General features: G+C 47.1%; 1 protein-coding gene and 1 long non-coding RNA gene across 3 annotated transcripts in view; one reads left to right on the forward strand and one right to left on the reverse strand.

Moving 5' to 3' along the window:
- The window catches only part of GMPR (guanosine monophosphate reductase), a 60,377-nt gene that overhangs the window by 7,678 nt on the left and 26,745 nt on the right, over positions 1–25,954 (forward strand). For both annotated transcript variants that reach the window (XM_058432604.1, XM_032140464.2), the window contains exons 2-4: positions 2,759–2,878; positions 6,198–6,281; positions 10,460–10,633. In XM_058432604.1, the coding sequence (XP_058288587.1) occupies positions 2,759–2,878; positions 6,198–6,281; positions 10,460–10,633 (378 nt within the window). The remainder of the gene's footprint in view (positions 1–2,758; positions 2,879–6,197; positions 6,282–10,459; positions 10,634–25,954) is intronic.
- LOC131382156 (uncharacterized) lies at positions 903–24,819 on the reverse strand. The gene is made up of 8 exons (XR_009211384.1): positions 24,714–24,819; positions 24,298–24,428; positions 21,665–21,824; positions 19,568–19,669; positions 15,413–15,549; positions 4,287–4,375; positions 2,776–3,095; positions 903–1,162 (listed from the first exon to the last, which is right to left on the reverse strand). It is a non-coding gene; the product is annotated as an uncharacterized LOC131382156 (long non-coding RNA).

The following is a 25,954-nucleotide window of genomic DNA, read 5'->3' on the forward strand; positions in this document are numbered from 1 at the left end:
ATCACATTGAATTATTTAGGAATGTGGTAGGTGGGCCTCTATTTGTACTTTGTTTTTTTGAGACAAGGTCTCGCTCTGTCACTCAGGCTGGCATGCAGTAGCATGATCATGGCTCACTGCAACCTCAGCCTCCCGTGTTCAATCAATCCTCCCACCTCAGCCTCCTGAGTAGCTGGGACTACAGGCTCGCGCCACCCAAGCCTGGCTAGTTTTTTCTATTTTGTGTAGAGATGGGGTTTCACCATGTTGCCCAGGCTGGTCTTGAACTGAGCTTAAGCGATCTGCCTGCCTCAGCCTCCCACGGTACTGGGATTACAGGTGTGAGCTACCACGCCAGCCCATTTGCACTTTTGAGCCCCTGACATGTTGGGTGGCAGGACTGGCTTTAATGAAGGCCTGTTAGAGAGCAGCAGAGATGTGTGTTTGCGGGTGGGGGAGGGGACTTTGTTACTTTATGTTCCCTTTCAGGTCAGGCTGAGACAGGGAATCAAATCTATATTTGGCGTATTGGCCGGCTGTGCCAGACTAAGCGCCAAGTGTTGTTCCTGGGAGGCTGAAATATTTAAAATATTTATCTCTGCTAATGAACAACTGTCCTGGGTTATGTGTGTGTGTGTGGGTGGATAAAGTTGGGGAAGATCATTTTATTTCTCATTCTTAGAATTAACAATGGCAAAGAGCTAGCTCATAAAATGGACTGGAAATGAGGGGAAGCATTTACTGTTAAGGCTGCCCTTTTCCATGAAGAGCTCTGCGTTTTGTGTCCTGCTGATAGGTTTTGGAGTGCCAAGAAAAACCCATTGTGATCTCAGCCGGGTGCAGAGTGTAGCAGCTAGCCCCATGCCTGTTGGAGGATAGAAGACTAATTTGAGACCAAGGAATTCTGATTGTTTCAAGCCTGCCAAGCCAAATGTTAGAGAGCCATTAGCCACACACAGGGTTGCTATGGGTAGGTCCCTTCATTTCTCTTTCAGAATGTCACTATAACTGCTCCACTGAAGTAGAACCCAGAGTCATCAGGAAGGAAGTGGAGAAAGGGACGCACCACTGCGTAGGTTCGTGCACTTCCAGCATCTCATTTCTCCTCATTGATGGCTGTGTGAGGCCTGTGCAGTCATGTTTATGACATCATTCACCCAGGATGCCTTCTGGACACAGAACCCTGTGTTGAGAAGCAAGAGAAATGTAAAGGCTAAAGGGCCAGAGCCGTCCCATGGTGTTTTCTGACTTAATGCTGATCGCAAAGTGAAAGTTGCCTCAAGTGAAAAAAATAAGAGGAGTATCTAGGTAAACACTGGCAGAAAATGACTCTTGCTGGTGTAATTCATGAAGCCAGGGTTAATGTAGGTCTAAGTTACTGCAGAAGGATAAGATTCATACCTGTGCTCCTCTGGCCAGTTCCCCTTGGGGAAGCACCCACTTCTAATGTGGTTCGTGTCTATCAGAGTCCAGCCAGAGAAACAAACGATGCTGACTGTTTAAAACATGGAATTGAATGGGGGGTATCCTGACACAACTGAGGATATTAAGGTACCCCAGAGATCAGCAACAGCAAGAAGCCACCCTTACCTTAGGGTGAGGGTCAGAGGGAGAAGACGGTGCTCTGGAGCCCAGGAAGGGACTGGGTTCACTTAGGGAAAGCTGGAACAAGGAATACACAGGCCTCTCTGGTCAGAGGATCCAGGCCTGGAGGCAACGCAGCTGCTCTGGTGAAGCTGCCTAAGGCAGAGGGGTTCTGGGAGAACTACCCGGACTTCCCCCTACCTCTGCCTGCCACTGTCCTCCAGTTTCCCACCCAGCGTCCTCCATTGGCCAATCCCAGCCAGAAATGAACTTGAGAAATGGAGCCTGTAGCAGGTAGCCTTCCTGGGATAAGAGCAGGCTGAGGATGGTGGGTGAGCAGACAGGCTTGCATCTGCCCTGGGTCAGAGAAGTAATTCGGACTCTTCTAGCTCTTGGTGAGTTCCTGGCTTTATCTAGCACGTGGCTTCTGTCAAGCCCACCCTTGTGGCTGTGTTGTTCTGGATTGCGGATAGCAAGGTTAGTCCTACATGCCCTGATCTTGAAGTTATAGGAGAATTGGAACCCCCCCACCTCCCCACCCAGCTGCTTGCAAGTCAAAGGAACAAGTGTTGATATGTGGGAACATATGGTTGCAATGTACTTTCCACCAGCGTTTTGAAAGATCCTCATAATTAAAGCAGCCGTGGAGGGTAAAAGGTGGGATTAATGGTGTGGCGCTCACTGCAGGGTGATTTTGGAGTGTGGCTCTAGGTAAAAGGTAAGAAGTGAAGGGATTGTTCCAGGAGGAGGGCCATGGTTGGCAACGAAGAGTGGAGCAGATGCTCCCAGGAGGGGAATGGTTTTTATAGGGCTTGGAGGTGGGGCAAAGACAACATGTATGTGGGTCTTCAGGGAAGCTGATAGAAGGCAGCAGTGGGGTTGGAGAGGCTGGGAGAGTAGGAGAGAGCTTCCTATTCTGAGGCTTGTCTCGACGGCGGAATTTCCAGTGCCTTCTGCTGGTGCTTGATCAAGGAAAGTGAGGAGCCCATTTCAGCTTTTGCACCTGGATCCAGTGCCTTACCTGGTTTCTTTGGGGGCTCTGGTGTCTTGGAATACCTGTCTTTGACCCCTAAGAGAATCCAGGGACCTTTGTGTTGTTCCTACTCACTCCAAACTCCAGAAATTCTGCACATTTCACATAAGAGCAAAGCACTCATTTCTTTCCCTTTTTTTTTTTTTTCTGTTTTGCCAACAGGTGGATCTTGAACGCACCTTCACTTTTCGAAATTCAAAGCAGACCTACTCAGGGATTCCCATCATCGTGGCCAACATGGACACTGTGGGCACGTTTGAGATGGCAGCCGTGATGTCACAGGTGAGGCGATAGGCTTTTGTTTTTTTCCTTTGCTGCTCACACTGTGGACAGGTTATCAGGAGCCGACCCTGGCTTTATTCAGACACAGGGAAGAGTAGAAATGTGAGATGCTTTGGGTCGTCATCTGTCTTTCCCTTCAATCAGAAAGTGGACGGTGTCTGGACTTTGGGTTCAGTGAGATGGTCTAGATCTGCATCCATTGCTTCCGTGAAAATGGCTGTGATGGTTTTGGAAATTAGAGATACAGAAAGAAGCTAGACAACATGAAGAGTGCCATATTGCAGAAAAGTGACAACCCCTTTAAAATTAAGACAGAGCTGCTTTGTATGCAGTCTGTGCTGCAGCATTTACTGTATAATTATGTTGAATACATGTATCGAGCGCTTATGTGCGAAACACTGCAGATAATGTATTTCTTTTTTTTTTTTTTTTTTAAGACAGAGTCTCACTGTGTCGCCCAGTCTGGAGTACAGTGACGTGATCTTGGCTCACTGCAACATCCGCCTCCCTGGTTCAAACAATTCTCCTGCCTCAGCCTCCCAAGTAGCTAGGATTACAGGCACATGCCACCACACCCGGCTAATTTTTGTATTTTTAGTAGAGATGGGGTTTCACCGTGTTGGCCAAGCTGGCCTTGAACTCCTGACCTCAGGTGATCCACCTGCCTTGGCCTCCCCAAGTGCTGGGATTACAGGCATGAGTTACTGTGCCCGGCCTGTATCTCTTAATTCTTGATACAACTCAACAAGATAGGTTCCTTTTACAGATGAGGAAACTGAGGCAGAGAGGGGAGGGGTAGGTCACTTACCCTAGGCCCTCAGCCAGATGTACACAGAGAGAGAATCAGGATTCCAACCCAAACTGACTCTAGAATCTAAGGAATTTACCCCTGAACTTAAATGGACGATCACATTACAAGCTCAAAGTCTCTTTTAGCCAACTACACCAGCCTAATTTTCTATAAAGAGGGTAGCTAATATCCTTGGCTTTGGCTGGGCATAGTGGCTCACACCTGTAATCCCAGGATTTGGGGAGGTGGGGGCAAGCAGATTGCTTGAGCTCAGGAGTTCAAGACCAGAGTGGACAACATGGCGAAGCCTCATTTCTACAAAAAAATACGAAAATTGGCCAGGTGTGGTGGTGTGAGCCTGTAGTCCCAGCTACTCGGGAGGCTGAGGTGGGAAGATCACTTGAGCTGGGAGGCGGAGGTTGCAGTGAGCCAAGATTGCGTCACTGCACTCCAGCCTGGGTGACACAGCAAGAAGACCCTGTCTCAAAAAAAAAAAAAAAAAAATTCATTGTATAAATCAATCTGAGAAGTACTGTTTGTTAAAATAAAATTTAAAAAAATTAAAAATAGTATCCTGGCTTTGGGAAAAATAAACGAAAACCCGTTTGTGGGCAGGACCTTTATGGGTGAGGTGCAGAGCGTCTTCTGCATCCTAGATGTGGAATGTCTGCTGCACTCAGGGGTTCTGTCTTTCCTGTGGATAATGCCTGCCAAGTGAAAAGATAAATCCAATTAGTTGAGAGAGCTTCTCACTGTGGGCAGCAAGTCTAACCACAGGAGACACTGAGATTCATTATTAGCCAGTGATTCGACAGAAAAGATTCTCAAATAAATTATGAGCTCCCAAAATGGAGTAGGGGTGGTCTGCCAGATTCCATGATCACCTGCATTGTCTGTCAGACCTCAGCCCCTACTGAGTATTGGGGCAGAGGCTAATAAATTAATTGCTAAGGAACTGGTATTTTTTTCTCCTCACTCTTTCCCTGCTCTGCTGTGTCATCAACCATTGCTGTTAATGAATTATATGTTAGTATAAAAGTGAGGGGAACCAGGGAGCAATCAAGTCCGATTTATTCACATAATAGATTATAGTCCAGGAAAAACCTAGAACTTGCTGTGCTCTTACCGTTTTCCTAGGAAGTCTCCCTGCTAACAGAATAGCATAGACTGGTGTAGCTAACCATGGGTGACTACTGTGAATTTCCCGTTTCTAGGATCCATAGAACTAGCGCAAGTTACTGAAGTCATAGAAGTTTAGAATGAGAAGTTGTAGATGGAGACATAGGTAGCCCCAGAGAAGTTAGGTGGGAGGCTTCTGTTAAAGGGCAAGGTGTCCAATCTCCATAGTCAGATCCAAGTTTGGAAGAGGCCTTCGCTTCTTCCTCACCATGCAGTTGTTACATTTTGTAATTTTTTTTTGTTTTGTTTTTGAGATGGAGTTTCACTCTTGTTGCCCAGGCTGGAGTGCAATGGCGCCATCTTGGCTCACTGCAACCTCCACCTCCCAGGTTCAAGTGATTCTCCTGCCTCAGCCTCCTGAGTAGATGGGATTACAGGCGCTCCACCATGCCTGGCTAATTTTTTGTATTTAGTAGAGATGGGGTTTCACCATGTTAGTCAGGCTGGTTTTGAACTCCTGACCTCAGGTGATCCAGCCACCTCAGCCTCCCCAAATGCTGGGATTACAGGAATGTGCCACCACGCTCAGCAAATTTTATACATTTGATTTTTTTTTGTTTTTTAAATAGACATGGGGTCTTGCCATGTTGCCAGGCTGGTCTCGAACTCCTGGGCTTAAGTGATCCTCCTGCCTCGGCCTCCTAAAGTGCTGGGATTACAGGCGTAAGCCACCATGCCTGGGCAATTTAAACTTCTTAAGCTCCATTTATGCCCACGAAGCTAATAATGCTGTTCAAAGTTGTTCCAAAAATTAAACGAAAAGACTGACACAAAGCAGGTCATAAATGCTGGGGCAGTAGTCATAGATTTAGGGTTATACTTTATATAATTCCCACCGTCAAGATTTAATGGACTTACCTTTTAGCAAGAAGTGTTCCGGTTGTGAACACAAGAGAAAGCTTTCAGGTTTAAGGTGGGGTTCTTCAGGGCTGGCTAAGCAGAAGTTTGTGTTAGGATGGTCCTTCTCCTGGGCAGGGGACCTGCTGCCTGGTTTTCTCTTTGGACCATCTGTGCTGCTTTTGGCCTAATAGTACAGGTGTGGGTGGGAGCCTGGGTGGGCTGGGCAGGGCTCTGAGAATTCTCTTTTATCCTTCTCCTGCCTTCTGGCAGAGCCTCCCTAGTCCTGAATGCGGTATTGTCTAACCAGATTAGAATGGGAAACAGGGTATTATGATTTCAATGGTTGTACCTTTGTCTGGCTTTGGCTGCTAGGAGCATATTCAAAGCAAATTAAGCATGGATGGCAGGAACACTGATGCCTTTGTCTTGTTGGATCACCACTTCCAGATGGAGGAGGGAGGGGGGCTCTCACTTGGCTTCCCATCCTAATGGTGTTGTTTTGTTTCCTAGCACTCCATGTTTACAGCAATTCATAAGCATTACTCCCTGGATGACTGGAAGCTCTTTGCCACAAATCACCCAGAATGCCTGCAGGTACAACTACAGCCTGGTTATCAATTACTAGTGTTGCAGGGGGAACAAAATCTTCAGAGCTGTCAAGAGGATTTCAGTCAGTAGCAGAGAGACATTGAGAGTTCGGTGTTTCTCTAGCCCTGTGCCATTGCCAGGGATTTGCTGAGAAAACTTGTTTCCATATTGTATTATTAAAATACTAGGATTTATCTGTAAGAAATGTCTGTTTTCCCTTGAAAGATGAAGTGTTATATCCCAAGAGCTTGGGGAAGACCTGTGTTTCCTACCGGGTAATTCAAGGTAGATCCAGTCTTTTGGCTGTAGAAAAAACTTCTGAGTATGACAAGGTGTTTTAGAGTTGAGTAAACATTATTCCCACCAGGATGGCTGTCATCAAAAAGACGGATAATAGCTAGGCACCGTGGGTCATGCCTGTAATCCCAGCACTTTGGGAGGCTGAGGTGGGAGGATTGCTTGAACCCAGGAGTTCAAGGCCAGCCTGGTCAACATAGTGAGACCCCCATTTCTATTAAAAAAAAAAGACAATAAATGTTGAGGATGTGGAGGAACTGGAACCCTTATTCACTGCTGAGAATGGAAAATGGTGCAGCTGCTTTGGAAAACAGTTGTCAGTTCCTGGAATGTTAAACATTAGAGTTGCCATGTGACCCAGCAATTCCATTTCTAGGTGTAGGCTCAACAGAAATTAACACATTTCCACAGAAAAAGTTGTACATGAATGTTCATAGCAGCGTTATTCATAATAGTCCAAAAGTAGACACAACCCAAATGTTTATCAGTGGGTGAAAGGACATACAAAATAAGGTATATCCATACAATGAAATATTGTTCAGCCGTAAGAAGGAGTCAAGGTCTGATACGGGCTACAGCATGGACGAACCTTCAGGACATTTCACTAAGTGAAAAGGCCAGACGCAGCCCGGCACGGTGGCTTACGCCTGTAATCCCAGAACTTTGGGAGGCCTAGTCGGGTGGATCACCTGAGGTTGGGAGTTCGAGTCCAACCTGCCCAACATGGAGAAACCCTGTCTTTACTAGAAATACAAAATTAGCCATGTGTGGTGGCGCATGCCTTTAATCCCAGCTACTCAGGAAGCTGAGGCAGGAACATTGCTTTAACCCCGGAGGCAGAGGTTGCGGTTAGCCACGATTGTGCCATTGCACTCCAGCCTGGGCAATGAGAGCGAAACTCGGTCTCAGAAAAGAAAAGGCCACACGCAAAGGCCAGAGCATCTATGATCCTATTTCTAGGAAATGTCCAGAATAGGCAAATCTAAGTCATAAAATAGATTAGTGGCCTGAGGGGCTGAGGAAGTGTGGGAGGGAGTGTGGTTAAGGGGTATGAGACTTTCTTTGGGAGGATTATGAAAATGTTCTAAAATCGATCATGATGGTTACAGAACTCTAAATATACTAAAAATCATTGAATTGTGCATGTCGAATGGGTGAATTGTATGGTATGTCATTATATTTCAAAAAGCTGTTAAAAAAAAACAACAGAAAGCCTTGCTGCAACATGCCTGCACTTGCTCCTGCCACATTCAGGTGGTTCTGAGCTGAAGCCACAGACAGGTCTCCCTGGGTTAGAGGTGTTCCCTGCTGGTCAGATCATTTATGATTGGAAAATGACTTCAGATCGTACCATTTTCAAGGTCTCACTGGCTTTCCGTGGTTGTTGTCACTGTACTTTAATTATGTGTGGATTTTGATTAGTGAAAAAGTGGTTTTGGAGATAAAATAATTCTGACTCAATAGTAAGTCCTTCATTTTTGCCATATTGTGTTCAAGTGAATTGTGCTTGTTTTCGCTTTCTTCTGTTTTTCCCTATAATAAGTTTGGGAATAATGATTTTCTTTTTTTCTTTTTCTCAGACCTCCCTCCAAACTTCTTTTATTTTTTTTTTGTTTGAGGCAGAGTTTTGCTCTTGTCACCCAGACTGGAGTGCAGTGGCGTGATCTCTGCTCACTGCAACCCCATCTCCCGGGTTCAAGTGATTTTCCTGCCTCAGCCTCCCTGAGTAGCTGGGATTACAGGTGCGCACCACCTAGCCCGGCTAAATTTTTGTATTTTTAGTAGAGACAAGGTTTCACCATGTTGGCCTCAAATGATCCACCCACCTCGGCCTCCTGAAGTGCTGGGATTATAGGCATGAGCCACCATGCCCGGCCTCCCTCCACCTTCTTTAAGGGAGTTTTTGGCAATGTATTGTTAATTGGAACTGTGGCTTTCATTACCAAGTGTGATACATCGACTTACTACACAGCCCGCCGCCAAATAAAAGGCAAATTCAAAAGGGATAATGTTAAAAACTTAGTAGCAGTGAGAGAAGGCAACCGGTCTCAAGCTCCATATATTGTACTTAAGCAGAAATGAAGTAAGATAAAAAAAAGCAGAGTGCAGAGCTCTAGTGGGTGGGAGAGTGGGCTTGTGTGGATTGGGCTGGCACAGGGCAGAGCTGTGAGCCACGAGGCCCAGGCGTGAATGCACAGAGAAGGCTGGAGTAAATATGTGTCATGTTAACCATGAGCTCACACTCAGTCTGTGCTGTAGCTACGTTGTTACGATTTGGGGGAATAACATAAAGGATATTAAGATAGGTCACTCATATGGCCCGGGGTTTATAGAGTTAAAATATAAACAATCCATGTCTTAGTTTCACTAAGACACAAATTAGTGAAAACAAGTCCTTTCCCAAGGGGCAGATGTTCAGAGAAGGGAGAGGTATGAGGTTCAAGGGCACTGGTGGAAGTTAAGGGACAAGGGTGTTACTAGGAGAGGATGTGGTGGCTTCAGATTTAAACATGTACAAGTGTAGTTGTGAAAGATCATGTCAGGCTTCTTTTCACACCTTGGGAAATTTTATCCCTTTAATAGGAAAACAGATTTGCAGTTCTGTGTATAGGTTGAGATTTGCATGCTGTATTAGGCTGTTCTTGCATTGCTTTAGATAAATGCCTGAAACTGGGTAATTTATAAAGAAAAGAGTTCTGATTGGCTAATGGTTCTGCAGGGTGTACAGGAAGCATAGTGCCACCCATCTGCTTTTGGGAAGGCCTTGGGAAGCTTCCAATCATGGTGGAAGGCGAAGTGGGAGAGAGAAAGAGAGGGTGGGAGGTCACACACTTTTAATCACCAGATCTCCTGTGAACTCAGACCGAGAGATCACCAAGGGGATGGCCCAAGCCATTCATAAGGGATCCACCCCCATGACCCATACACCTCCCACCAGACCCCACCTCCAGCACTCGGGATCATATTTCAACATGAGATTTGGGTGAGGACGATATCCAAACTATGTCACATGCTGCACTATTATTTTATTGGGAGTGAAAATAAAAATAGTAAAGAGTTTTTAAGAGGCATTTCAGATCTCTTCCCCTCTCTTGCTCCCCAAGCAAGGCACTCAGGGTGAAGGCCACAGCTTTCATGTGGGGAAACCTGAGTTGATTGGCCATTTCTCCTTCCTGGAAACTTTCTAGTTCTTGCTCATTGTCCTCCCTTGAGTTTCCCTGATATGATACCATCATGCCGGTAGTTATTATTTTATTTTTGGCGGAGGGTGGTGGCGGATGGAATCTCGCTATATTGCCCAGACTGGAGTGCAATGGCGCCATCTCGGCTCACTGCAACCTCTGCCCCCCAGGTTCAAGCTATTCTCCTGCCTCAGCCTCCCAAGGAGCTGGGATTACAGGCACCTGCCACCACGCCTGGCTAATTTTTGTATTTTTAGTAGAGATAGAGTTTCAACATGTTGGCCAGGCTGGTCTTGAACTCCTGACCTCAGGTGATCCACCTGCCTCGGCCTCTCAAAGTGCTGGGATTACAGGCATGAGCCACCACACTTGGCTAATTTTTGTATTCTTAGTAGACACGGGGTTTCACCATGTTGGCCAGGCTGGTCTCAAACTCCTACCTCAGGTGATCTGCCCGCCTTGGCCTCCCAAAGTGCTAGGATTACAGCATAAGCCACTGTGCCTGGCCAAAGTTTAGATAATTTAATGAATGAATTCCCTTTACCTCTGCTGTTGCATGTGTCTTGAGCAGGTACACTGTGCATTTGATTAGGGTAGACCAAAAAGGGTTGTTTTACTGTCCCAGAATAGGTGCATAAATGGGGGCAGGGTCTGATGTCTGAATGCTACTGTTTATGCCTGTCTTCTTGGTTTATTTTGGTGCAGCATGTAGCCGTGAGTTCAGGCAGTGGGCAGAACGATCTGGAAAAGATGACCAGCATCCTGGAAGCTGTGCCACAGGTTAAATTTATTTGCCTGGATGTGGCCAATGGGTATTCAGAACATTTTGTGGAATTCGTGAAACTCGTCCGTGCCAAATTTCCTGAACACACCATTATGGTAAGTACAGTAGAACATTACGGTAGAACATTCTCAAGATGGGGAAGCCATGAGGGAGTTGTTCAGTGTGTCGGGGGAGCTATATTCTCTTCAGGGCTTTTGGTGCCTCTTTAGTCAAAGATTAATTGAGGATCATTTGGGAAAGGATAGGTAGCCGCTGTGGAAGATCTGAAAACTAGCTTTCCTGTATAAAAAAATAAAACCCCGGCCGGGCGCGGTGGCTCACGCTTGTAATCCCAGCACTTTGGGAGGCCGAGGCGGGCAGATCACGAGGTCAGGAGATCGAGACAGCGGTGAAACCTCGTCTCTACTAAAAAATACAAAAAAATTAGCCGGGCGTGGTGGCGGGCGCCTGTAGTCCCAGCTACTCGGAGAGGCTGAGGCAGGAGAATGGCGTGAACCCGGGAGGTGGAGCTTGAAGTGAGCCGAGATTACGCCACTGCACTCCAGCCTGGGCGACAGAGCGAGACTCCGTCTCAAGAAAAAAATAAAAATAAATAAATAAAATAAAATCCCCATCAACTTCATAGGATGTTGGCTTCAATTTTTCCTAAGTATCATCACGTTTCTTAATATCTGATACTTTTTTTTTTTTTTTTGAAGGAGTCTCACTTTGTCACCCAGGCTGGAGTGCAGTGGGGCGATCTTGGCTCACTGCAACCTATGCCTTCCAGGTTCAAGCAATTCTTGTACCTCAGCCTCACAAGTAGCTGGGATTATGGGTGCCGGCCACCATGCCCGCCTAATTTTTTGTATTTTTAGTAGAGACGGGGTTGCACCATGTTGGCCAGGCTGCTCTTGAACTCCTGACCTCAGGTGATCCGCCCACCTTGATCTCCCAAAGTGCTGAGATTACAGGTGTGAGCCACCACACTCGGCCCCATATGATACCTTTAAAAGGGGTTTGTATTACTTCTTAAGAGAGTGTATTTTAAGATTGAAAACGTGACTGGGTTGGAGTGTCACATATGTAGGTCCTCCATGTCCCACCCCTACTGCCAGCAGGAAACTCCGCTGTAGGATTTCGGAGTCCACGTTATGAACATTTCACGACCATCTACTATCGATGGTGAATCGGTCGGTGGTGTCTTTTATGTAGGAGCTTTGTTTCTTGACTTTTCCTGTATTTTCCTAATTATTTGCACCTTACCTAGTTAGAATGTAGATTTGTGACTTTTGGGAAAGATGGATTGGCAGAAAAAGGGATTTAGCAGTTCTAGAGTACAACTTGGGCTTTTGCAAAAACCTGTATTGTAATTATGCAAGTCTTTGCTAATTCTAATTATGATGGCACATACTGATCGACCACTAGATAATTTACCTAACCCTTCCTTTTTTGAATTTGGAACTTCGTTTCTTCTCATGTATGTCATCATTGTAAGAAAGTTGGGAGGAAGGAATTGTTATGGAGTAAAGTCTTCTGTTAAAGGACTTCCAAGTATTGTTAAGTATTTTTATGCTTTTCAAACACATAACAAGAAAGGATCAAGAATTGTTCCAGATGGGTGCAGTGGCCCACAACTGTAACCCCAGCACTTTGGGAGGCCGAGGCGGGTGGATCACCTGAGGTCAGGAATTTGAGACCAGCCTGGCCAACATGGCGAAATGCTGTCTCTACTAAAAATACAAAAATTAGCCGGCCGTGATGGCGGGCGCCTGTAATCCCAGCTACTCAGGAGGCTGAGGCAGGAGAATCTCTTGAACCCAGCGGGTGAAGGTTGCAGTGAGCCGAGATCACGCCACTGCACTCCAGCCTGGTCAACAGAGGGAGACTGTCTCAAAAAAAAAAAAAAAAAAAAAAAATTGGCCAGGTGCAGTGGCTCATGCCTGTAATCCTGGCACTTTGGGAGGCCGAGGTGGGTGGATCATGAGGTCAAGAGTTCAAGACCAGCCTGGCCAAGATGGTGAAACCCTGTCTCTACTTAAAAAAAAATTAGCCAGGCGTAGTGGCAGGCAACTGTAATCCCAGCTACTTGGGAGGCTGAGGCAGAGAATTGCTTGAACCTGGGAGGCAAAGGTGGCAGTGGGCCGAGATCTCACCATTGCACTCTAGCCTGGGAGATAGAGTGAGACTCTGTCTCAACAACAACAAAATTGTTCCAGGGTCAACCAGCTGTACCAGTGTTAGGACTGGGTTGGGAAATAGAAAAATTCACTTTGTTCTCTGTAATAGAGCAGCCAACTTGTTTTTGATGATGTTTGTTGAATACTGTTAAATAATAAGAAATGTATGTGTTTATTGGTCTCAGCCCTTGGTTCTTGAGAAGGGTACTAAGAATCTTTTTGTTCTAATATTTGGTCATTGATCCTGATTGCTGACACAGAGCTTCTGAAGCCCTTGGGACTTCGTGGGTGGTAGGAGTAGCTTTTGTTCTATTTAATCTTTGACCCTGGTTCCTGACACATCACTCCACTCCGAAATCTCTTGGGATTTCCTGGAGTGATAGCAGCACAGCTGTTCTTGTTCTAATGTGTCTAGAATTGGTGGGTTCTTGGTCTCCCTGACTTCAAGAATGAAGCCACGGACCCATTGCGGTGGGTTATAGCTCTTAAGGTGACGCGTGCTGGAGTTTGTTCCTTCTGATGTTTAGCTGTGTTCGGAGTTTCTTCCTTCTGCTGGGTTCGTGGTCTGGCTGGCTCAGGAGTGAAGCTGCAGACCTTCAGAATGAGTGTTACAGCTCTTAAGGCGGCACTTCTGGAGTTATTCGTTCCTCCTGGTGGACTCATGGTCTCACTGCCTTCAGGAATGAAGCTGCAGACCTCCGTGATGAGTGTCATAGCTCATAAAAGCAATGTGGACCCAAAGAGTGAGCAGTAGCAAGATTTATTGCAAAGAGTGAAAAAACAAAGCTTCCACAGTGTGGAAGCAGACCCAAGCAGGTTGCTACTATTGGCTCGGGCAGCCTGCTTTTATTCTCTTATCTGGCCCCACCCACATCCTGCTGATTGGTGTATTTACAATCCCTTAGCTAGACATAAAGGTTCTCCACCTCCCCACCAGATTAGCTAGATAGAGTGTCAACTGATGCATTCACAAACCCTGAGCTAGACAAAGGGTGCTAATTGGTGTGTTTACAAACCTTGAGCTAGACACAGAGTGCTGATTGGTGTATTTACAATCCCTGAGCTAGACATAAAGATTCTCCACATCCCCACCAAACTCAGGAGCCCAGCTGGCTTCACCTAGGGGATCCCGCACTGGGGCTGCAGGTGGAGCTACCTACTAGTCCCGTGCCTTGCTCCTGCACTCTTCAGCCCTTGGATGGTCGATGGGACTGGGCGCCGTGGAACAGGGGGTGACACTTGTCGGGGGCTCAGGCCACACAGGAGCCCACGGATGGGTTGGGAGGCTCAGGCATGGGGGGCTGCAGGTCCTGAGCCCTGCCCGGCAGGGAGGCAGCTAAGGCCCGGCGAGAAATCGAGCGCAGCGCCAGTGGGCCAGCACTGGTGGGAGACCCAGTACACCCTCTGCAGCCGCTGGCCCGGATGCTAAGCCCCTCATTGTCTGGGGCCGGCGGCTGCTCCGAGTGTGGGGCCCGTCGAGCCCACACCCACCCGGAACTCCAGCTGGCCCGCAAGCGCCGTGTGCAGCCCCGGTTCCCACTCGCGCCTCTCCCTCTGCACCTCCCTGCAAGCTGAGGGAGCCGGCTCCGGCCTTGGCCAGCCCAGAAAGGGACTCCCACAGTGCAGTGGTGGGCTGAAGGCCTCCTCAAGTGCCGCCAAAGTGGGAGCCCAGGCAGAGGAGGCGCCGAGAGCGAGCGAGGGCTGACCTCTCACTAACAAGGCTACCCTTAATGGGCTCCTGCGTGGGGGTTGGTCACCAGATAGACCAAGCCATGATTGGAAGCTTGGAGCTTCTGGCCCCATCCTCCGTTTTCCAGAGAGGGGAGAGGGCTGGAAGTAGAGTTAATAATTCATTATGCCTCCTTGACGAGGCCTTCACAAGTATGGGGTTTTGAAAGCTTCGTGGCTGGTAACACGTCTACATGCCTGGAGGATGGCAGACCCCATCTCTGTGGGGACAGCAGCTCCTGCACTCTGGACTCTTCCAGACCTCACCCTATGTCTCGCTTCATCAGGCTGTTCATCTGTATCCATCATAGCCTTTATTAATATGATAAACTGGTAAACATTCCATAAGTGGTAATCCTTTATGTCTTTTGATCTTCTTTTTCTTGATAGTATATTTGAGATTCACCACATTGCTTTATGTCAGCTGTATATATATATTCCTTGGTTCCTGGAGCTCATCTTTAATATCATTTCCTAGATACCTCACTTGCTCTTTTTCCTTCTCTTTACTTTCCAGCTGGTTGTATTGCTGTTAAAGTCACTCCTTAATGCTCTTTGTCTGAGTCTGTTTGGTCTGCTATCATAAAATACCATAAACTGACTGGTGTATAAACAACAGAAAATTGCTCACAGTTCTGGAGGCTGGAATTCCAAAATCAAGGTGTTGGCTGATTTAGTGTCTAGTTTCACCGTTCCTCATAGGTGGTGCCTTCTTGCTGCATCTTCATATAGTGGAAGAGGCACACAGGCTCCTTGGAACCTCTCTTGTGAGGGTACTAATCCCATTCATGAAGGCTGCACCCTTATGACCTAATCACCTCCCAAAGGCCCTGCCTCCTAATGCCATTGGCTTGAAGATTCAGTTTCAGCATAGGAATTTGTGGGGGACACAAACCTTCAGCCCATAGCACCCCAGAAGTCAGCGTGGGCACATGAGCTGAGTCACACTGGGGAAGTCGCATTCTTTCTCAATCTCACTTTCCTCACCTGTGAAAAGGAGATTGAGGATCCTCGTGGCTGGAGAATGACTCGGGCTCAGATGGGATGCTGTTTTGTAACAGCGCCACCTTCACTGGCATTTGCTCGTCTCTGGTGAGTGTTGTCAAGGGCACATGCTCTGAGAACTGAGTCAGAGATGGAGAAGAAAGATGGAGGGTAATGTGGGGTTTGTTTTAAGAAGAGAGAGAAAATGTGTTACTCTTTAAAATGACAAGTGATAGCAGAAATGCATTAGTGCTCCCAAGCTGTCCGTTACATTCTCCAAACTGGAGCTGCTGTGGGGTGTAGTTCACAGGTGGGCCTGCTGAGTACTGCGAGCTGCCTGTTGGACAGCCTAGAGAGCCTGCATGTCACCTCTGAAGGACAAAGATCAGGGAGGAGGGAAGTGCAGGAAGGAGGGGGCTGGGTAAGACGAGGGAAAAGGTGCTGTTGCCAGTGCAGAACTTAGGAGTTGCTATGGGGGAGTTTACTGGGAGGGAGGAGATCGGTTCAGAGTTCCCACAGCTGTCTGGGAAGCCACCAACAGCGAGGCCCTCTCCAGCATCTGCTGGCTGGCTGGCCTAGGGGTATGTTTTCATTGCTCTTGTTGGTTTCCCCAGCAATGAACAGGAGACTTTGGCAAGGTAGGTGTTTATTCTTAAGCTGTTCTGTGCCTGAACTGACCCTTGAAATCTGTGATTCATTTGGAAACCTCCAATACTTTTATGTCCTTGGTTTTTGGTGTTTTTGAAACATAATTTCTTACGGCTTTTGGAGGCATTGTGAAGACGCATTCACATTTATCCAGTGTTTTGGAACTGAATGATGTAATATGGGGGCTGAGTGTCATGGAATGGAGTGTTATTACGATCGTTACCATACAGTGAACAGAAAGGATGCTCGCAAATGTTCCGGGAAGAAGCTGGCAGTTCCCGGCCTCTGCACCAGGAGTGAGGGCTTGTCGCTCCCTGCGCCCAGTTTCTCCTGGTTTTTTTTTTCTTGCCTTTTTTCATGCGCGTCCGTGTGAAGAGACCACCAAACAGGCTTTGTGTGAGCAACGTGGCTGTTAATTTCACCTGGGTGCAGGCGGGCTGAGTCCGAAAAGACAGTCAGCGAAGGGAGATAGGGGTGGGGCCGTTTTATAGGATTTGGGTAGGTAAAGGAAAATTACAGTAAAGAGGGGGTTGGGTTGTTCTCTGGCGGGCAGAGTGGGGGCCACAAGGTGCTCAGTAGGGGAGCTTTTGAGCCAGGATGAGCCAGGAGAAGGAATTTCACAAGGCAATGTCATCAGTTAAGGCAGGAACAGGCCATTTTCACTTCTTTTGTGGTGGAATGTCATCAGTTAAGGAACCCGCCATCTGGATGTGTACGTGCAGGTCACAGGGCATATGATGGCTCAGCTTGGGCTCAGAGGCCTGACATTCCTGTCTTCTTATATTAATAAGAAAAAAAAACGAAATAGTGGTAAAGTGTTGGGATGGTGAAAATTTTTGGGGGTGGTATGGAGAGATAATGAGCGATGTTTCTCAGGGCTGCTTCGAGCAGGATTGGGGCGGCGTGGGAACCTAGAGTGGGAGAGATTAAGCTGAAGGAAGATTTTGTGGTAAAGGGTGATATTGTGGGACTGTTAGAAGAAACATTTGTCATTTAGAATTATTGGTGATGGCCTGGATACGGTTTTGTATGAATCGAAAAACTAAACGGAATAAGAGAAGGAGAAAAACAGGTATTAAAGGTCTAAGAATTGGGAGGACCTAGGACATCTAATTAGAGAGTGCCTAAAGAAATTCAGCATAGTCCTGTCAACAAAGATTATTTATTTACTTCAAGAGTTAAGAGTGGCGGTTTGGGGATAGCACCAGGAGATATCAGCTGTGATGGCTTGGAGAAACAGTGTAAACCGGCAGTGTAAACAAGAGCAGGGCATGTATGAGTAATTGAGAACGGTGAATAGGAGTATGACTAGACAGAAGATAGTAGGGATGACAAGTTTTTTGGGGGGCACAGTCTAAGTTGGTCTGGTGTCTGGAATGAGACTGGGGCCTAATAAAAAGGAGCATCTATACAGGAGCTCAAATGGGCTGTACTTTGTAGCATTCTGAGGACAGGTCTGACTTCTGAGAAGGGAAAGTGGTAAAAGTATTGTCCAGTCCTTTTTAAGTTGGTGGCTGCGCTTGGTGAGGTGTGTTTTTAAAAGACCTTTAGTCCATTCAACTTTTCTTGAAGACGGAGGACCATAAGGCATGTAAAGGTTTCACTGAATACTAGAAGCCTGAAAAACTGCTTGGCTGATTTGACTAATAAAGTCTGGTCTGTTATCAGACTGTATAGGTAGGAAGGCTAAACTGAGGAATTATGTCTGACAGAAGGGAAGAAATGACTGCGGTGGCCTTCTCAGACCCTGTAGGAAAGGACTCTACTTATCCAGTGAAAGTGTCTGCCTAGACTAAGAGGTATTTTACTTTTCTGACTCGGGGCATGTTGAGTAAAGCTAATTTGCCAGTCCCGGGTGGGGGCAAATCCTCGAGCTTGATGTGTAGGGAAGGGAGGGGGCCTGAATAATCCCTGAGGAGTAGTAGAATAGCAGATGGAACACTGAGAAGTTATTTCCTTGAGGATAGATTTCTACGATGGAAAGAATATGAGAAGTTCTAAGAGGCGGGCTAGTGGCTTGTACTATAGCATAGCCTGCCTTTGCTGGTGTGTGGCGATTAGGCTTGGTGGAACTGCCATCAATAAATCAAGCATGATCAGGGTAAGGAACGGGAAAGAAGGAAATATGGGGAAATGGGGTGAATGTCCGGTGGATCAGAGAGATACGGTCATGGGGGTCAGGTGTGGTATCAGGAATAATATGGGAGGCCGGATTGAAGTCCAGGCCAGGAACAATGGTAATTGTGGGACTTAACAAAGAGTGAGTACAGCTGAAGGAGCCGGGGAGCAGAAAGTATATGCATCAGGTATGAGGAAGAAAATAGATTTTGGAAGTTATGAGAAATGTAGAGAGTAAGTTGAGCATAGTTTGTGATTTTGAGGGTCTCTAAAAGTATTAGGGCGGCAGCAGCCACTGCACGGAGATATGATGGCTAGGCTAAAACAGTAAGGTCAAGTTGTTTGGACAGAAAGGCTATATGGGGTGCAGTCCTGGCTCTTGTGTAAGAATTCTGACCACACTAACCATACCTAGGAAGGAAAGGAGTTGTTGTTTTGTAAGGGATTGAGGTTTCGGAGATTAATCGGACACGATCAGCAGGGAGAGCACGTGTGTTTTTATGAGCATTATGCTGAGATAGGTAACAGATAAGGAAGAAATTTGGGCTTGACTGAAGTAATGGGGGCTGTCTGTGAAGCCTTGCGGCAGTACAGCCCAGGTAATTTGCTGAGCCTAATGAGTGTCAGGGTCAGTCCAAGTGAAAGCAAAGAGAGGCTGGGATGAAGGGTGCAAAGGAATAGTAAAGAAAGTATGTTTGAGATCCAGAACAGAATAATGGACTGTGGAGGGAGGTATTGAGGATAGGAGAGTATATGGGTTTGGCACCATGGGGTGGATAGGCAAAACAATTTGGTTGGTAAGGCATAGATCCTCAACTAACTTGTAAGGCTTGTCTGGTTTTAGGACAGGTAAAATGGGGGAATTGTAAGGAGAGTTTATAGGCTTTAAAAAGCCATGCTGTAGCAGGTGAGTGATAACAGGCTTTAATCCTTTCAAAGCATGCTGTGGGATGGGATCTTGGCATTGAGCGGGGTAAAGGTAATTAGGTTTTAATGAGATGGTAAGGGGTGCATGATCGGTCACCAAGGAGGGAGTAGAGGTATCTTATATTTGTGGGTTAAGGTGGGGGGATAAAAGAGGAGGAACAAAGGAGGCTTTGGATTGGGAAGAAGGGCAGCAATGAGATGTAGCTGTAATCCAGGAATAGTCAGGGAAGCAGATAATTTGTTAAAGTGTATCGGCCTAATAAGGGAACTGGGCAGGTGGGGATAACTAAAAAGGAGTGCTAAAAAGAGTATTGCCTAAGTTGGCACTAGAGTTGGGGAGTTTTAAGAGGTTTAGAAGCCTGACCATCAATACCTACAACAGTTATGGAGGCAAGGGAAACAGGCCCTTGAAAAGAAGGTAATGTGGAGTGGGTAGCCTCCGTATTAAGAAGGGGACAGACTTACCCTCTACTGTGAGAGTTACGTGAAGCTTGGTGTCCATGATGGTCTAGGGGGCTTCCGAGGTGATCGAGCAGCGTCAGTCTTCAGCCGCTAAGCCAAGAAGATCTGGGAAGCAGTTAGAGAGCCTTGGGCCAGAGTTACAGGGGCTCTGGGAGTGGCTGCCACGTGAGTTAGTCGGATTTCCAGTGGGGTCCCGCACAGATGGGACGCGGCTTAGGAGGAATCCCGGGCTGCGGGCATTCCTTGGCCTGGTGGCCAGACTTCTGGCACTTGTAGCAAGCTCCTGGGGGAGGAGGTTCTGGAGGAACGCCTGGCCGCTGCGGTTCAGGCGTTTGGAAGTTCTCGTGTGCTGGAGATGTGGCTGGGGTTTGTCTCACAGCAGAGGCAAGGAATTGCAACTTTTTTCTATTATTGTACACCTTGAAGGCGAGGTTAATTAAATCCTGTTGTGGGGTTTGAGGGCCGGAATTTAATTTTTGGAGTTTTATTTAATGTCGGGAGCAGATTGGGTAATAAAATGTATTTTGAGAATAAGATGGCCTTTTGACCTTTTAGGGTCTAGGGCTGTAAAGTGTCTCAGGGTTGCTGCCAAACGAGTCATGAACTGGGCTGGATTTTTATATTTGATGAAAAAGAGCCTAAATGCTATCTGATTTGGGATAAAGAAAAAGGAACATTAACCTTGACTATGCCTTTAGCTCCAGCCACCATTTTAAGAGTAAATTGCTGGGCAGGTGGGGGAGGGCTCGTCACCGAACGAAACTGTAAGCCGGACCAGGTGTGAGGAGGGGAGGTGATAAAAGGATTATAGGGTGGAAGAGCTGAGGCTGAGGAAGAATTGGGACCTAGCTGGGCCTGGTGAGGAGCAGCCTGGGGAGGAGGGGAGAGGTCAGATGGGTCTATAGAAAAGGAAGATTAGAAAGACTCAGCGACGCTTGGGGTTGGGACTGAGGGGACAGGTGGGAGGGAAAGAAGGAGGATTTGGGATGAGTTGCATTAGGAACAGAGACTAGAGAGGGACCGATGTGTAAAAGAATGCCGGGACGTCAGGCACCTCAGACCATTTGCCCATTTAAGACAAGAATTATGTAGATCTTGTAGGATGGAAAAATTGAAAGTGCCATTTCTGGCTATTTGAAACTACTGTTGAGTTTGTATTGGGGTCAAGCGGCATTGCAGAAGAAAATAAGATGCTTACATTTTAGGTCAGGTGAGAGTTGAAGAGGTTTTAAGTTTTTGAGGACATAGGCTAAGGGAGAAGAAGGAGGAATGGAGGGTGGAAGGTTGCCCATAGTGAAGGAAGCAAGCCTAGAGAAAAGAGAGTAGAGACACGGAGGGAAGGGGTTCGGGGGTTCTTACCTTCCAGAAAAGCGGGAAAGGGGTTGGGGTGTGGAAATAAGGTGTTGGGGCGCAGAGATAAGAGGTCGGGGCACGGAAATAAGGGATGGGGCGCAGAGATAAGAGATTGGGGTGCAGAAATAAGGGATGGGGTGCAGAGATAAGAGGTCGGGGCACAGGAATAAGGGATTGGGGTGCAGAGATAAGAGGTCGGGGCGCGGAAATAAGGGATTGGGGCGCAGAGATATAAGAGGTTGGGGCGCGGAAATAAGGGATGGGGCACAGAGATACGAGATTGGGGTACTTGCCCCTGCTCTAGAAAAGCAGGACTTGCCGCTAATAGTGAAGGAGAAGGGGTTGGGGGTTTCTTGCCCCCCAGAAAGGCAGAGAAGGGGTAGAGACACAGAGAGAAGGGGGTGGGATACTTGCCCTTTCCCCAGAAAAGCGGGACTTGCTGCTAAGGGTGAAGGACCAAGGCAGGCGTCCCTGCGTGTTCTGACACCTCTGAAACCTGAGTGAATAATCAGAGAGGTGTCCCTGAAATGATTAAACACCAAGGGAAGGCTGCCTTCCCTAGTCTGTGACCGGTGCTGGAGTTTTGGGTCCACGGATAAAACGTGTCTCCTTTGTCTCTACCAGAAAATGAAAGGAATTGAAATTAAAAGAATGGAGAGATTGAAGTGTGGCGCCAAGTTTGGAAGGAGAAAGAGGCTGAGGGATAGTGAGGGAGGTTGGAGAAGAGAGTAAAAAGAGGCCGCTTACCGGATTTGAAATTGGTGAGATGTTTCTTGGGCTGGACGGTCTGCGGACCTGAAGTCGTAGGTGGATCTTTCTCACGGAGCAAAGAGCAGGAGGACAGAGGATTGATCTCCCAAGGGAGGTCCCCTGATCCGAGTCACGGCACCAAATTTCATGTGCGTCCCTGTGAAGAGACCACCAAACAGGCTTTGTGTGAGCAGCATGGCTATTTATTTCACCTGGGTGCAGGCGGGCTGAGTCCGAAAAGAGAGTCAGTGAAGGGAGATAGGGGTGGGGCCGCTTTATAGGATTTGGGTAGGTAAAGGAAAATTATAGTCAAAGGGGGGTTTTCTCGCAGGCAGAGTGCGGGTCACAAGATGCTCAGTGGGGGAGCTTTTGAGCCAGGATGAGCCAGAAGGAATTTCAGAAGACAATGTCATCAGTTAAGGCAGGAACAGGCCATTTTCACTTCTTTTGTGGTGGAATGTCATTAGTTAAGGCAGTAACCGGCCATCTGGATGTGTACGTGCAGGTCACAGGGGATATGATGGCTTAGCTTGGGCTCAGAGGCCTGACACCTTTCACCTAAGACAGGCCTTGCCACATAGGGGTAGGAGAGGCAGGGATTTTTAGAGAACACCTTTGGCAGAAAAGGTCCTATTGAGGGGCTGGCTGATTGAAGAGTATCCCAAGTTCTGTGGCCATTTGCCTGGTGGCTTTCAGGGAGGAAAGAGAATAATGTGTTCTCGGGTACCAGTACTGTGGAAAAAGGCACTAGCACAGACTAGGCACTTTTTTAAAAAAATGTTTGTAGAAACAGAATATTGCAGTGTTGACCAGGCTGATCTCAAACTCCCGACTTCAAGCAATCCTCCTACCTCTGCCTCCTAAAGTGTTGAAATTACAGGCATGAATCACCATACCTGGCCAGAACTTCTTTTCTAGTAACAAATCTGTGGGTAGAGGTAATAGCACCTACTTTTGTTGATGTGAAACTTAGTCCTAGAGAGCTCAGGAAGCCTTCTGAGGGTTACACCACCAGTGAGAGCTGGACCTGGTATTCAGGGCCAGGTGGCTTGTCTGAGCCTGCAAATTTTTGCTATTGTCCCCCACATGTCACCAGTTCAGGCTTGCTGGTGAGAGGTGAAGCCAGCTTGACTTTCTGGGTCGAGTGGGGACTTGGAGAACTTTTCTGTCTAGCTAGAGGATTGTAAATGCATCAGTCAGTGCTCTGTGTCTAGCTAAAGTTTGTACATGCAGCAGTCAGCACTCTGTGTCTAGCTAAAGGATGGTAAATGCTCCAATCAGCACTCTGTAAAAACGCAGCCAGCAGTGCTGTGTCTAGCTAAAGGTTTATAAACGCACCAATCAGCACTCTGTAAAAATGCACCAATCAGCAATCTGTAAAATGGACCAATCACTGCTCTGTAAAATAGACCAATCAGTGCTCTGTAAAATGGACCAATCAGCAGGATGTGGGCAGGGCCAAATAAGGGAATAAAAGCTGGCTGCTAACGCCAACCCCGATAGCCTGTTCCGGTTACTTTTCCTGCTGTGGAAGTTTTCTTCGTTTGTTTTGTCGCTGCTGCTCGTTTGGGTCCACGCCACGTTCATAAGCTGTAATGCTGAATGCGAAGGTGTACGGTTTGATTTGTGAAGAAGCTGAAACCGTGAACCCACCCGCCGGGAGGAAAGAACAATTCTGGCTGCGCCAGTTGTGAGCGCTGTTAGTGCTGACCGAGAAGGTCTGGCTTCGCTGCCGAAGTGAGACCACAAACCCAGTGGGAGGAATGAGCAACTCCCATATGGGCTACTTTAAGAGCTGTAATGCTTGCCATCTTTAAGAGCTGTAACACTCAACGAAGAACGACTACGGCGGGTGCACCACCTTTAACACTGCGAAGGGTTGGCGACTTCCATTTGTGAAGTCAGCGTGAACCATGAACCCATGAGGAATGAAGAACTCTGGGTGTGCCACCTAAAAGAGCTGTGACGCTTCGTGTGAAAAGTGGCATGTGGGACGTGCCACTTAAAAGAGCTGTAACACTGGAAAGTGGCATGTCGGACGTGCCACCTAAAAGAGCTGTAACACTGCGATAAGTGGCATGTGAGACGTGCCATCTAAAAGAGCTGTAACACGGCTGGGTGTGGTGGCTCACGCCTGTAATCCTAGCACTTTGGGAGGCCGAGGTGGGTGGATCAATGAGGTCAGGAGATGAGCATCCTGGCTAACGGTGAAACCCCATCTCTATCTACTAAATGTACAAAAAAAAGAAAAAATAGTTGGGCGCGGTGTCGGGCGCCTGTAGTCCCAGCTACGCCAGAGGCTGAGGCAGGAGAATTGCGTGAACTCAGGAGGTGGAGCTTGCAGTGAGTCGAGATTGCGCCACTGCAGTCCAGCCGGGGTGAGAGTGAGACTCCGTCTTAAAAAAAAAACGAGCTGTAACACTCACTACAGAGGTCTGCGGCTTCATTCCTGAAGTCAGCGAGGCCACGAACCCTCCAGGAGGAACAAACAACTCCGGAGGTGTCACCTTTAGGAGTTGTAACACTGGCTGCAAAGGTTTGCGGCTTCACTCCTGAAGTCGGCAAGAGCATGAACCCACTAGAATGAACAAACTCCCGACACGCCATCTTTTAAGAATTGTAACACTCACCGCAAAGGTCTGCGGCTCCAGCAAAACCAAGAACCCACCAGAAGGAACCAGTGCCGGACACACTGGGACTTGGAGGTCTGTGTGTTGGCTCTGGGAGATGCTTTTGTGTTGGTGGCTTTTTCTGACCTGGTCTGGAGGAAATAGGTACCTGAGATCTAATCTGTTCAGATTAGATAGAGGCAAAGCTCTACTCTCCTGAGGCAATGCTGTGTCAGGAGCTGCGGGGAGATCTCTGGGAGCCATGGGCTGGAGCTCCAGGGCAGGACCCTGACATTTCCATGCATGACTGATGGCTCAATGGCCTGCCCACATTCTTAAGGTTTTGAGCCACACAGACATTTCCGTTCTACGCCTCTTCGCGGCAGGCAGACACACTGAATATTCCTTGAAGGCTTGGGGCAGGTCTGGGGCCTCACCAGTCGAGTGTGCCTCCCCTGAGATAAAGGGGGGTGTGTGGCTGAGAGCACCTCTCAGGCCGTGTTCCCTGGATTTTCTGTTTTCACCCACTTTCTGGAACCATAGCTGAAAGCTACGAAGGTGATGTTCTGTCAAGAGTCACGTAATAAATAGTGTAACGTGGCTGTTGCCTGGATAGCAACTATTTTTTCCTGGGTAGGTAGTGGGACATCTTCCACGTGCTTGGGAATGGTCAGTGGGGTTTATACTCCTCTTTTTTGTTGAGATGGAGTCTCACTCTGTTGCCCAGGCTGGAGTGTGGTGGTGCGATCTCAGCTCACTGCAGTCTCTGCCTCCGAGGTTCAAGTGATTCTCCTGAGTAGCACACCTGGTTAATTTTTGTATCTTTAGTAGAGACGAGGTTTTGCCATATTGGTCAGGCTGGTCGCGAACTCCTGATCTCAGGTGATACACCTGTCTAAGCCTCCCAAAGTGTTGAGATTACAGGCGTGAGCCACCGCGCCTGGCGATATTTTTCTTTTTATGTTAGGGGTTGGCACATCACAGCCTGTGGGCCAAATCTAGCTGCCTGCTGCCTGTTTGCCAATCCTTGCCTTTTATCATCTTATGGAAAGGATTTTTCTTTCAAGAGGACCCCCGAAAAACCAGTGAAAAGTGGGTGAAGAAGTTACTGTTTAATGGGTACGGAATTTCAGTTTGAGATGATTAAAAAGTTCCAGAGATGGATAATGGTGATGGTTGTACAACAGTGTGAATGTACTCAATGCCACTGAACTGTACTTTGTAAAAAACTTATTTACTAACAAATTTTATATTAAATAAATTTAAATTAAAATGAATTTTATTTTAAATTAAAAATTTTAAATAAGTTTTTTATTTATTTTTAGGTGTACAGTTCAGTGGTACTAAGTCCCTTCACAAAAAAATAATAAAAAATATTTAAAGAACAAATTTTATTTTTATTTTCTATGTGTAAAACTTACACCTAGTAAATTTTGTGTATTTGACCACACTTAACAAAAAAAAACTAAAATGGGTAAAGGAGCAATATACAGAAAGTACTCTTAAATGGAGGGACTAACATTTATAAAGCACTACCAGGAGCTGGGACCTGTGCTAAGAATTTGAGGGAACTTTCTTTGTAAATCTTTTAAGGAATAAAAGTGGGTACATCCACCCCCATTTTATAACAGGATAAATGGAGACTGGTTGAAGTGATTTGCTCAAAAGTACCCAGTAA

The sequence above is a fragment of the Hylobates moloch genome, unplaced genomic scaffold (genome assembly GCF_009828535.3).
Source record: "Hylobates moloch isolate HMO894 unplaced genomic scaffold, HMol_V3 SCAFFOLD_20, whole genome shotgun sequence".
Lineage (NCBI taxonomy): Eukaryota > Metazoa > Chordata > Mammalia > Primates > Hylobatidae > Hylobates > Hylobates moloch.